The 13,018-nt window shown below is 46.9% G+C and overlaps 3 protein-coding genes across 3 annotated transcripts; 1 reads left to right on the plus strand and 2 right to left on the minus strand.

Moving 5' to 3' along the window:
• Positions 1–2,201: 2,201 nt before the first annotated feature.
• Positions 2,202–3,425, minus strand: F5Y00DRAFT_229314 (uncharacterized protein). The gene is made up of 2 exons (XM_048006754.1): positions 3,092–3,425; positions 2,202–3,011 (listed from the first exon to the last, which is right to left on the minus strand). Exons 1-2 carry the CDS (start codon positions 3,249–3,251, stop codon positions 2,554–2,556), a joined length of 618 nt encoding a protein of 205 aa, XP_047867736.1. The 5' UTR covers positions 3,252–3,425; the 3' UTR covers positions 2,202–2,553.
• A 278-nt stretch (positions 3,426–3,703) lies between these two features.
• F5Y00DRAFT_259298 (tubulin nucleotide-binding domain-like protein) lies at positions 3,704–5,473 on the plus strand (the record flags this gene model as incomplete). The annotated part of the gene is made up of 3 exons (XM_048010849.1): positions 3,704–4,417; positions 4,471–5,114; positions 5,203–5,473. The coding sequence occupies 3 exons, from the start codon at positions 3,704–3,706 to the stop codon at positions 5,471–5,473; spliced, it is 1,629 nt and encodes a 542-aa protein (XP_047867737.1).
• A 1,256-nt stretch (positions 5,474–6,729) lies between these two features.
• Positions 6,730–9,033, minus strand: F5Y00DRAFT_217698 (aminotransferase, class III). The gene is made up of 3 exons (XM_048005600.1): positions 8,599–9,033; positions 8,298–8,466; positions 6,730–8,236 (listed from the first exon to the last, which is right to left on the minus strand). Exons 1-3 carry the CDS (start codon positions 8,857–8,859, stop codon positions 7,164–7,166), a joined length of 1,503 nt encoding a protein of 500 aa, XP_047867738.1. The 5' UTR covers positions 8,860–9,033; the 3' UTR covers positions 6,730–7,163.
• Between the last annotated feature and the right edge of the window lie 3,985 nt (positions 9,034–13,018).

Here is a 13,018-nt window from a genome sequence, read left to right on the forward strand (position 1 = left end):
TAGGATCGCGAACCACCCACCCCCGTCTACCTATCCGCCGTACTACTACTCGCCCCTCCTCCAGATCCAATAAGCGCCACTACTTTAACTCAAGGTCGCATATGAAACTTAGGAGCTCTAGTTCACTATGCTTACTGGCAGTTCCGGACACTCATAGGCGAGTGTTACTACACATTCACGAAATATGCCGCCTAGGGATCTCGAAGACCTCTCGAGCCCAGACTAATGCGTAGTCGAATAAGCTAGGTAGTCGGGACTCTGCCGGCCCCGCCGGCGGGGAGAGGTCATCTTTTGAAACTCGTCGCGGGGGCCCTGCTTGGCTCTCGCCTTGCGCGAACCCTGAATGTTCTGCTTGGCAGTCCACCGCGGCATAAATGTTAAAACATCCAGAAGCGTTCTTGACTAGGACCAGGGTTCAACGATATGCCGACTAGCGGCGATATCTTCGCAAATCTCGAATGTTTCTGTCCGGGCCGATAATTGCGAAGATCACAAGCCCCTCGCCTCATCATTACTTGATACTATTACTTGATACTCTATGCAGATGCAAACAAAAGGTCGAATCCTTCCAATAGTAAGCTCAACCCGGGGAGTTGGGTATGACCAGCCCCGTATATGCGGACGTCCAGACCAAGAATGCTATTTCGGGATCGGATCGGGGTCTAGGCTAGACGGAATATCTGGAGCATTTGCCATTGGAGATGATGAACGCCACAAACCCAAATTTATGTGCCGTGATACCCAGCTCCGCCACTGCAAAGATTGATATGAGATTTGTGCCGAGTGGAGGATCCAATAGAAAGTTGAAGTTATTGACCGATTCGGAAGGCGAACCTCTTCCGTCCGCGAAGCACGTGGAAGACCCGCCTAATAAAGAACGAAGGAATACCTAGATCCTCAGCCTTGACGGCTGAAAGACTATTCCATAAAGCGCAGCTAGAGGAACATTAACGACCTAGCAACTACTATATCGAGCACAGGATTGCCCTATGGATATTATTTCGAGCGGTGGGTTTTTTTTTTTTTTTTTTGTTCTTTACACAACCCGCCTCCGTCGGTAATATTTCACGATTGTTGGTTGACTAGCGTCGTAGACGGCACCAGAAAACCACATGGCATGTTCCGATCGGATCCGAGGATCGAGCTGGACGGGGTTTAACTCCTTGCGGTAGGTGTTCTCTACGTAAATTGTTGCTTATAGGTTCATTGAGTTACGCAAGAATAATATTAGAGTCACGAAGGTAAAGAAATCTAGCCAGTGGCGTATATACGAGCTATATTTGGCAAGGGCTTTAATTATCGAGTTAAATGATCACAAGAATATGCATTTGTTGATAGCTACGATAATATAACAGATTAAATCCTAACGGCGTTCTTGTTGGTGATTATCAATGTAATTGTTTGTTGTTAGGTACCTATTATTAACTACCACTATTGTGTCTTTTAGCTTGGATAATTGATATTGTTCCGATGGCGGTTAAGTGCCCAGCTTCAAGTACACCATTAAGCTCCTACGGAAGTCCCTATCAAAAGTTTTGTCCATAGGCCAGCCCTTGTCAGCTTTAACCAACTTCAACAAGGCTTAACCGCACTTATCGGCTATATAATGCATATACTATTTAAATTATGCTTTTTTTTAAGCATAAATAACCTTGAATCTTTTTTTAAAATAATGAAAATCATATCTGTAATTAGTATCACTCTTATATGTAGAAGGATTGTCGTGAATAGAGTTATCTCGATAATCTTTGGCGTATGACAAACCACATATGTCGGGCGATAGAACGCTGGCTTGTGAGGTCGATCGAGTCGTCGAGGTGACGAAGCGGGCACTAAATCTTAAGCTTATATCACAGATAGAGTTAAAGCTCAGCGGGTATATCCTGTTGGGGAATAACTATAATGAGTATAATCTTAAATTATGATTTGTTAGAAGGTAACTTACGAGCTACCAGACTTACGAATAATCAACGCACTTTTCAACCAATTGACCAGTTTACATGATTTATATATTTAAAATGACATGTAGAGTCTCCAAATCTCTATTCAGTATAGGTAGTAACAAAGTAGACGACCTGCAGGTTCGGGGGTGAGTCGGGATGCATGTATGCCATCTCATTTGTAGATTATTGATATATCAACTTGTAAAATGTCTTGCACTGATGATAACTGTAACTATAGTTTGTTACTAACAATACTGACTTATAATCTAGTAGGGGACTTAACTATAATACTTATATTTGTAATCATAAGGCTGGACCGAAAGGCCAAATTGCAATCTTTAACAAGTGAACCCGGTGATGGACACGTAGTAAATGAAGTTATCCTTAATCATATTCATATTATTCGTCATCATTAATTCCAGTCTTAGAACCCAGAGTCTATCAAGCGCCACATAAATCGTTCCGCCACATGTCAAACGCAATCTACCTCTTATCAACAACAACCCGTAGTATTGCTCATAGCAAGCATCCAATACACCCCAGCCCTAGACTGCCGGGCGTAGGGTACTAGGTATCTTCTTCCTCACGAGTATCATGCCTAGCTCCCCGCTCATAAAAACCCGTCCGTCCTCGGCTCCGGCGGCGGTTTCGGCTTAAGCTTTACACCAAGACTCGTCAGGGCAGCCTCCAGGTCCGGGAGTTCACTAGAAGACGCAGCGGCCCTGCTGTATTTCACAATGCCGTCCTGATCGATGGCGAAAGCGCCGCTGGTCTGCCACCTGTTTCCGCTCTCGGTGGCGCGGTTCCAGATGTTCTCGTCCTTGCCTAGGCGGAATGTCTTATACAGGGACATGGGGCCCATGATCTGCCACGTCGTCCCGATGCCTAGACCCCAACGCGCGTACAGCTCTCGCTCGTAGTCGACGACCACTTGTACCTCCCAGTTGCCGCCGACCTCTATGACCCAGCGCTCCGTGGTCTCGGGCGAGGAATGTGAAACCGCGATGAAATGCACGTCCTTGTATTGCGTCGATATCGCGGTTAGGTTCCTAAAGGCTTTTTCTGCAACTATGAGGAGTTTACACGGTTAGACGTATGCGTATAATCGATGACGGCTTCTAGGATCTCGGGTATGAGCTATGGCTTACATGGACAGCCGCAATGGCGTAGGAATACGATGACGGTGGGCTTGTCTGTTGGGAGGGTGAGATTGTCGTGTACGGGAGCCGGAGAGCCGACTTGCGGAACTGGTGCTACTTCCTTGGCGGGAGGTGTCTTGAAGGATTCCCACTCCTGAGCTAGGGACATTGTTGATATGTAGGTATGTAGTATGTAGTAGTATGTGGTAGTATGTTAGGTGCACCGATATATACAAATTATTTGGAGAATGATGGAAAAACTGCGTAGGTAGGTGTAATTTTTGAAAGGGACCTGTTGAATTATGTACTTAGGTAAGTAAATACTTGAACTCTAAACTATTAGTAGTTAAATTATGCAAATACATTGGTTGCGATAAGAACATGAAACTTTTATCGGCGGCAATTGACGGCCTTAAATAATATAGCTTATCGGCTTTGGCAGCTGGCGCCAGTTGTAATTTCCATCTCTCATCATTCCATCATCTTTTATTAATGTCTTATGAATATTGCATAAAAGATCTCATTGTATGAGTTGCTAGTTATCCCTCTTTTCATCTACTCTTCTATTCTGAGGCTCTTCTCTAATTATCTAGGTACCTAGGTAAATCACGTCTTTCTACGATGCGTGAGATCATTACCTTGCAGCTCGGCCAGCAGAGCAACTATCTGGCAACCCATTTCTGGAATGCCCAGGAATCATACTTCACATATAGCGCCGAAGAGGAGTCACCTATTGATCATGACGTCCATTTCAGGCCGGGTATCGGGTCTGATGGCTCTGAGACTTATATGCCTAGAACAGTCATCTACGACCTAAAAGGAGGCTTTGGAACCTTACGGAAGATCAATGCTCTATATGATATCGACAATGATGCAGCCTCAAATAGTCTATGGTCTGGTCAGACTATAGTGCAAAGACAACAACCCATAGAGGCGAGTTCATATCAACAGAGCCTCGACGCTGGCCAAGAACCGCCAGAACTTACCACGAGTACTGTTAGGTATTGGTCTGACTTCAACCGTGTCTTCTTCCACCCCAAGTCTATTATCCAGCTGAGTGAATACGAACTCAACTCCACGGTCATGCCCTTTGAGAAGTGGCATATGGGGGAAGAGCTTTTTGCTACGCTGGACAAGGAGCACGACCTCTTAGACCGAGATCTGCGCTCCTTCGTCGAGGAGGCTGACCAGATGCAAGGCCTCCAGGTCATGACAGGTATTGATGACGCCTGGGCTGGGTTTGCGGCCAAGTATATCGAGCGACTTCGGGACGAATATGGTAAAACCCCTATTTGGGTTTGGGGGTCTCAAGAGCCTAATAGAGGTTTATCAGGAGTACGTTTCTACTTCAACACTTATGCTGGCGTTTATTACTTATACCCAACCAGGAAAAGAGATTACTAAGACTTGCCAACAAAGCGCGAGCTCTTGCGGAATTTAACTCACATGCATCTCTAACCATCCCACTTGCACTGCCAGAGACCCCTCTGCCCCCGTCTGTGCGGCTGGACCCTACGTCAACCTGGCATGTAACTGCTTTGTTCGCCGCAGCTTTGGAGAGCATAACTCTACCCACACGCCTGAAGACCTCCGATCACGTCCATTCAAGTAACCTTGGAAATATGACTGACCTTCTCAACGTGTTTGGAAAGCAAACTATCGCAAACTTAGAGATAAGTATATTCGAGCCACAAAAGTCTCAACAGAATGTAAATGGCACAAACGGCGTAAACGGAAACGCCGATGCTATGAATGGACGGGATGAACGTGTGCGAAACTCATATGGCACCGACATGGATCTCGACGCTGACTCCGAGTCCGGCTCGCAGAAAGGGATCGCAACTCTGGATATAGACTTATCCTCTCCTCAGGACCTTAATATTAACCAAGCTTATAGGAGACGGCGACGACGGCGTATTTTCAGCCAAATTTTAGCTGACAGAGGGCCAGAGAGCCTAGAGCTGACCGATCGCGACGGCGATCTGGAGATGAGGGACAGGAATGGCATGCGACACCGCCCGAAAGTCCACAAGTATGTCTAGCCGGTCGATAACAAGCCCCCTGGAATCGTCCTTGAAACCCCCCCTTTTTTCTTCTTCTGAGGCTAACTAGTGTCACAGCTATCGGTTGTCAGTGGCTTTCCCAATCATTGACAGTTACCCTAAAATTTTTCGGGATAGCAATGGCCATCCAGTGAAAGACCGCGTATCTGTTCAGACGGCTTTGTCTACGGATTCAACCGTCACGGACAAAGTGAAAGCTTTACGCAGTGCTGTTATCCGCTCCATCAGTCTAGAAGATCGTGAGATGATAGGCAACGAACTCGCTGAGATCGCCGACAGCTACAAAGAGGGCTGGTCCAGTGATAGCGATGAAGATGACGACGAGTGAAAACTCAATATCCCACTATTAGTTATGGGTAAGAAAACGGTCTCGTTTTACACGCAAACGAAATTTCATCACACCTGTAACTTCCTAGACCCGAGGAGCTCGTCTCAGCATTTCTTTACATTTCTCTACACCAATATCCGTCAGGGGTACTCTCACCTCCTCTTACCCACACAAGCGGAGCTCGGGGATCACTCCCGTCCCGCCTAGGAAGGTAGCCACCGGTATCGAAAGCCTGAGTTGCAGTATCGTGCCACCCTCTTCGAAGAAGCGATCACAGTTGCAGAGATCCAGTTTAACGGCGGTTTAATGGAAGCCTACCGTAACGCTTATACGTTACGTTACTACCAGAGCTTTGTCCAGAATCCAAGACATCTAGAAGCAAAGATGACTCCTTAGCCGTCAACACTCCTATTGGACTCTTCCGTCGGAATACGCCCATCCGAGGTCATTCATAATCTAAGCGACAACTTGCTTCATTAGCAACGAGATCACCGACACACACACGCGGGCCATCCTTGTCCAGAGGACCTCTCACATAGTAAACTCGCTCACCGCACACTACCTCCTACCCTCCCACCAGCCACACCCACGGGCCGAGAAAAGTCATACGCACGTTTACCAATACGGCCCGATCGTCGGCATCCTTTACGACCCGCTACTACCTACCACCTACCCACTGGGCCACATCCCGACGAACCCGAAACCGGTCAAATCTACTTAACGGCCACGATCACCGCTTTGCGCTGAGGCATAATACCTAGCTACAGACCCACTCTCATCATGCTAGATATGCGATGTAACGCATAAGCGGCATGTAGGGACGTCACGAGGCGGATTTGGTGCTTGCTTGCTGCGTTCTCTGCCCGCCTGTGGCAAACAGCTAAGACACAGACACAGATAATAAGTGCGAGACCTGGTCCGAAGACCCCCGGATTTTATTACTCCGACCTAGGACTTGGACGTATCTTAGGTGCCTAGGTACTTACCCACGAGGTGGAAAAGAGAGATTGTGAATAGTGAATATTGGGTGTTTACTACTATATCAGTATATACGCTCGTAGACCGTCCAGGTAAAATCTAATACTTACTTAAGAGGCCATTTATCTAGGGCAATATATACTACCTATTCATCCCGACAGGTTTCGTTGTCCTAATTTATTTAGTGCTAGCAAACACAGTAGATGCGTAACGAAACCGTAAGAAACCCCCTATTCCCGAGCTTGCATTCCGACGTATTTCGAGGCCGAAGCCGGTCGTGTTGTGTAAAGAAAAGAGTGTTTATAATGACTACCTGATATAATCTGAACCGCGAACTATTTCATATTGTAGTTATATTCATATATCCCTAGAAATCCAGCCGAGACAACTGCTCTCATAGATATATAACCAGCTAGTCCCAGTTGCTAAAGCAACAGATAACAGACATTGTATGTAATTGTGTTATATGAAAATAGTAACTAGCGATAATGTCAGATATAATGAACATAGAACGGGGGTTAGCAAGCACGCAGCATCCGCGTTATATTCCACCTCTTGCTCCCGTTAGAAGTTACTCGTGATTGACGATAGACCAATAAGCTACGCGTAGAGCTAATCGATGCTACGAGGTAGAAACTAACAAAAAGTAGGAGTAAGATTCTTAGATACATATTGTATGACTCGCAGACTCGGGCTTAGGATGCGGAGACACCTAGTCTTGCCCAGCCCCATCATGCTCTTTCTCCAACTGGCTGAAGAAATCGTCGAGGACAGCCGCGAACTTATCGACGATCGTCTCTATAACGTCCCGAGTGACGTTATATGCGGGCATGATCATGATGTGGTCGCCCTTGCCCTGGCCGGCACACCCTTGGCCGAAATATACTGACAAGTTATGCGGTGCGTCCATAGCCGTCTCGTGGACGCGGCGCGCGATCTGAAGTTCAGGGTCAAACGGTTCTTTAGTCTCTTTATCCCGGACGAGCTCAATACCCCAGAATAAGCCGCGGCCCCGGATGTCGCCGACGTTGGGATAGTTCTGTAGTTTGTTGCGGAGTAGCTTCTCTAGGTATTGACCCTGGGCCTGGACGTTGGGAAGGAGGTTATCGCGTTGTATAATCTGCTGAACCCGCAGGGCAGTGGCGCAGGTGACTGGGTGATTCATATACGTGTGCCCGTGTGTAAAAGCGACGCCCTTGGCTTCCATTACTTGTGTGATCTTGCTGCTAGCTAATATGGCCGAGACGGGTTGGTAACCACCTCCAAGGCCCTTCCCAACCGCTTGTATATCGGGAGTGACGCCCTCCTGCTCCCAGGCGTGGAGGGTGCCTGTTCTTCCCATGCCGCACATGACTTCGTCGAGTATAAGTAGAGCTCCGTATTTATCACACACAGCCTTCATAGCCTTAAAATAGCCACTGACGGGTGGCAAACAGCCAGCTGCTGCTCCGACAACCGGCTCAGCGACAAATGCTACTACAGTGTCTGGGCCAGCTCGGAGGAACGCCTGTTCGAGCTCTTCTGCCTTGCGGGAGACAAACTCGTCGTCGGACTCCCCGGGAAACCTTTGGCGGTAAGGGTTACATGCCGGTATATGATAGACGTTGGATGCTAGAAGTGGTTCAAACGGGGTTCTTCTGGTTACGTGGCCTCCCACAGACAGCACGCCCAGCGTAATCCCATGGTACGACTCATCCCGAGCGATATAGTTCACGCGTTGCGGCTGTCCAATCCACGTAAAGTACTCGCGGGCAAGCTTTATTGCGCCTTCCATCGCTTCGGAGCCTGGAAGACAAGCGAGATTTAGTAGGGGTCCGCACGATAGAGCGACGGGAATACAACATACCAGATGATGTAACCCATGTCTTCGTGAAGTGCCCGTTAGAATTTTGCGATAGCCATCTGTTCAGATCTCGCCGGCTCTGGCTATCCATGAAACCCCAAGGAACGTAGGCGATAGAAGCAGTCTGGGTGATAATTGCATCAGCGACCTCCTTAACGCCATGTCCGAGGCACTGTTCGGTAGAAGTTAGTGAACTTCTCGTTAAGAGATAACTTGATAGCAATAATGCCTCTTAATATCCAGAGACTTTGGCTCCTGGGTTCAAGGCTGAGAGTCTCTAAAGTTAAATAGCCAGCCTACTCACAGCAACAGCCGCCCCTCCACAGGCATCCAGTATTTCACGCCCATCTGCTAAATATATATAATTCCCCTGTCCTCTCACGGCAAGACGCAGACAGGGCTCATCCACATCCCTTGGTATTGATGGGGACGACGAAGTACTAGACGTAGAGACGATGTCGTGGCTAAGCACCGGTTTCACGGCTTCGGTTTCTATCGACCGCCATAGTAGACTGCTCTTCTCTAGATGGCCTTGAGTGATATCTCTGGGTTGTTCTACGAGCATGGTGTCAGCTGTGATTGAATATGCTAGAGTAAGACAGTCCTGATTATCTGCCTTTGTTTCCGGGGAATGGACTCGGCCTCCATGGGTGCTTTATACCTGCATTCCTAGGATCATCGGGTGATCGTCCTTTATTCCATCTGGTAAGCGTTAATGGCATGGTATACGAGTAACGCTAGGCTACGCCCGACTAGGCTGACTGTGTCCAATCACAAAGAGAGGTAGTTATGCACCCAAGGAAGTATTGCCGGGTGTACGCACCGCATGGAGATGCTGGTCAACTCGATTCATCATTCTGCTAGAGTGCATAGTCCAAGCGAATCAAAAGCAAACAGCCGGCAGGTGGTGGCCTTCATACTTTCCCCGAAGACGTGGATCCCTGGCGACTAGACGATATCTTGTAGAGTATGGAGTACACGGGAACCACACGAGATCTAATGGCTAGAATAGGTAGATAGCTTTGCTGCCCAGGAGGAATCATGGAAGCCCAGTTGATATGTCCAGTCAAGGAACTACTAAGCGTTTCGGAACCAGTAGCAAGAGGAAGGTCTTCGAGCACTAACTCGATCATGTTGCGACACCTCACCGCCAATATAGACTTATCTTATAGTCGATGCGTGATTGGCTGAATTCGAAGCAACCCTCCAGCCCTCCCGATTCCTTTGGCTATCGTAAACACCCACACCTCCTGCGGGTTAGCGTAACACTGAAACCGGCGAGATTTGTCGGCAGGGCTGGACTGAATTCTTCAGCAGATCCCTGTCAGCTGCACATCACAACGGTCTAATTGCAGGGAAGCCGAAATCGCGGATATTATTTGTAGGTTAGATACCCGACCTTTTAGATATCCGACCTTAAAGTAACGCCACCTCATCTTTACTATGTAGATATGCGACTCGTAACGGGGCTAGGAGGATGAGGGCAACATCTTCAACATGGCGTTGAGGAAATTTTGATAAACAACGCCACGACTCGGACCACGACTCGGAGCTTAGCCCGAGTGCTGGTAAAATAACCCGCGGTAAAGAAGCTCGCATAAAGAGGCACCCATTCGGAAACAAGTACTTGACTAGTCGTGCATTTACAGAAGACCCGATAGGTTCCTAGGCTGCCGTACGACTAAGACAAGACTATTGAATGGGCCAATCCCCGTCGGTTTTAGTTGTCAAGCTTAAATATGCAGACAGCCAGACAGCCCGGTATTGCTGAAGCACCCGGTACCGACGTTGTTAGATTACCAGAACCGGGCCGAGTGGCCAGCTTTGAATAGCCGTCCTTATCCTCCCGGGTCTATGACATGGGTGTAATACGGGCCGAGGAGCGAGAGTCCTGGATAAGGCATTCGGCAATGCAACTAGCCATGCCACCCACATGCGAACGTTTGGTGCTAATGCTGGAGATGTGTCACTGACATTCCTAATTCCCGGTTGTTACACCCCTAGCACGAATCATGCCATGCTCCGGTAAGAGAATTCGACGCTTGGGTTGTCGTTTATCGATGTATGGATTAGATATGGCTTATGGCGGTGTATGACATATCAGCGTTGTAGTATATGGCAGACAACATTATATGTAGACGGAGTGGATTTCAAAAACATGTTGAGTGATGATCGCTCTTTGATTGGAGGTTTGTAGGAATGCTCAATTTTAAAGTGCATAATGTTTGGTGAGCGGTTAGGTTTTGGTGGGTTTAGTTAGATTAGAGCTGTTGTTGTAGTTTCTAGTAACCACCGCGCGATTGGTTCGCCAGTCACACAAAGTAGATACTACCTACCTAGGTAATATATAGAGGCATGCACCTATCAATCTAGGAAGCTATAACCTATAACTTTCACTTCTTGGAAGGTCCCCTCGGTTATACTTAAAGCAAGGACTACCATAGGTACCCATGTACTTGTCTCAGTTATTACGGATTACCCAAAACAACCAATAATGCGGGGGATGCTTTCCTTGAGAGATCCGGCGCCATGCCTTTGGGGTTAGGTACTGCGATGTGCGCTAATATGCGCTACGACCTTCCAGCGCTACAGCTCTTTCTTTTCTATCAATACATAGGCTAAGATTTGCTATTTGCTCGAGAACGAGGCTGATACACACCCAGCCTATATCTTTGGGCTCTCTGCATACTCATGTTGCATCTTCACTCTTACGGCCTAGGATAATGACTTTTGAATGAAACCCTCCAGGAGTCCAGGTGTTACCTTGTGGTGGCTTGATTGACCCCAATTATGGCAACAACCTCACGGTTCGGCTAAGCTATACCGAAATAGACTTCATAGCCGTGATGGCGGCGGTGGAAATATCGTCGTAGCCTGCTGTAAGACTCAGACTTGCTTGGAGCCGGGATCATATCCCGTCAACCCTAAGAACCGAGGCTTACCTCCTATCTCCCCTTCCGATTATCTAGGGGAACCTTGTCTTCTTTAGAAATATAAATGGGTTGTCTGGCGTTCCACCGAGCTGGAAGCCTTAGGCGTTGTCTGGGACTTTTCGCCCATAGTGCAAGTATATATGTCATTAGCTAGTGATCTAATAGAAGTAAATAAAATGTATCTTTCAAAAATTAATGTGTAATTAACCCGCTTAGCCATTATAATTTAGTAAGCTACATCGGTCTGTTTTTATAAAGAAATAGTTGTCTAATTGGTCACGGTTAACTAGGAAATTTGAAATATGAAGGTTAAGGATCTGCGTGAGATTGAGATAGTCTAACGTGATGATCTCAGCCAGATTGGAAACAAAATAAGATCTGCTCACTGTGGATCATACGATGTTGCTGGAGGGGCAGAGGGGAAGAGCTTCACTAATTGTGCTGGGACTGTATGTGCGCTTTATGAAGGAACAACATCCGATCTTTTGTTCACCAATACTGTACGAGATGAATGACTATTATTGTAATACTAGTGTTACTTAGACCGACAAGTATACTTATAATTAATAGCCCTATTGGAGTTGATTCGACAGCGGCTAGTGAACTAACGAACCACTTACACCCATCTCCCTAATAGTCAATACCTATATAGATTGACTAACCGAGGCTAAACAATATTCCACCGAGGATTAATATAGCTACCTACCTTAGGTATGCATCGTAAAATGGAATCCCGCTTAATAGATATACAGTATGTTCAAGAGCATTACGAAGGTATGTAGTCCTCAATTGGCTTGTAGTAATCAAGGTGAGGCGGAGTCATCTATACTGGACGAAAACACAATGGTGAAACTGAGAGCCCCTGGGGTAAAAACTCATATCTTGTAAGACGCTGATTGACAAGGCTAGTAGGTCAGTAATAGTATAAGACAACTAAGCCATAAAAAGTGGCAGTGTTGTGAGTGGTTGAAGAATAAGCCGACCTGGGACGGTTTTAGACGTTTGCGCCGAGGTATGAGATATGAAAAGAATAGAAGAGGCAGGCTGCACTAACCAGGCCGCACAGGCTGTCAAGATGGTCTCCGCAATGATGTGCAGACTCTGGCAGTTCTGGATTCAGCCTAGGCCAATTACAGTGGGTGAGGGCGGGTGAGTGGATGAAGAATCTGAATATAGCGAATTGGAAGCATCTCGACGGAACTGCGGGGATCACTGCGTCAATAGAGGTATTTTTGAGATGCGGGATGCGGGATGCGGGATGCGATGCAGAACTTTCAATCAGCAAACAGAAACAGTGGGCGCTAAGGAGTTTGCTATAAAAAAGTAAACATTCGTAGTCAGTATAGTTAGAAGTCTATGATGTATTATGTTGATAATAGAAATAATGATAATAGAAGTAATGCGCAGGCTAGCCGCTAGCCGCTGGCCTTACATACTTGCTAACGTGAAGCAATAAAAATAGGTCTGCGTCTGCATAACAGCATGGCCTCAATATATGAGGTAACTACATCTAGATATCTTATCTTATGTCTTATGTACGTAAAGGAGGGAAAGAGGAGCTTGGGGCACATTAAAATATAATTCCGGCGGGGAGGTGCTGAAGATAAGTATTTTAATATCTTAAAAGGGTGACTATGAGTCTGTGACGCGCCTTGGTGGGAAAGTGGGTGACAAAGTGACAGGGATGTTCTTAAGTTGCGTAACGAAAGAGGGAGGCGCGACCGATCGACATTTTTTTAAACAAACCACATCACCAAGTCAATATTTGAAAACTAATCGCATCAAATCGCA

This window comes from Daldinia vernicosa, assembly GCF_022497035.1.
Source record: "Daldinia vernicosa strain CBS 139.73 unplaced genomic scaffold F5Y00scaffold_9, whole genome shotgun sequence".
Lineage (NCBI taxonomy): Eukaryota > Fungi > Ascomycota > Sordariomycetes > Xylariales > Hypoxylaceae > Daldinia > Daldinia vernicosa.

Excerpts from the sequence above, each read along its gene's own strand:
- F5Y00DRAFT_229314 (XM_048006754.1), bottom strand. The coding sequence starts at position 3,251 with ATGTCCCTAGCTCAGGAGTGGGAATCCTTCAAGACACCTCCCGCCAAG. Across the intron at positions 3,012-3,091 it reads ACGCCATTGCGGCTGTCCAT|TTGCAGAAAAAGCCTTTAGG; the intron begins GTAAGCCATAGC and ends AACTCCTCATAG.
- F5Y00DRAFT_217698 (XM_048005600.1), bottom strand. The coding sequence starts at position 8,859 with ATGCTCGTAGAACAACCCAGAGATATCACTCAAGGCCATCTAGAGAAG. Across the intron at positions 8,467-8,598 it reads GTGGAGGGGCGGCTGTTGCT|TGCCTCGGACATGGCGTTAA; the intron begins GTGAGTAGGCTG and ends TCTACCGAACAG. Across the intron at positions 8,237-8,297 it reads GACATGGGTTACATCATCTG|GCTCCGAAGCGATGGAAGGC; the intron begins GTATGTTGTATT and ends CTTGTCTTCCAG.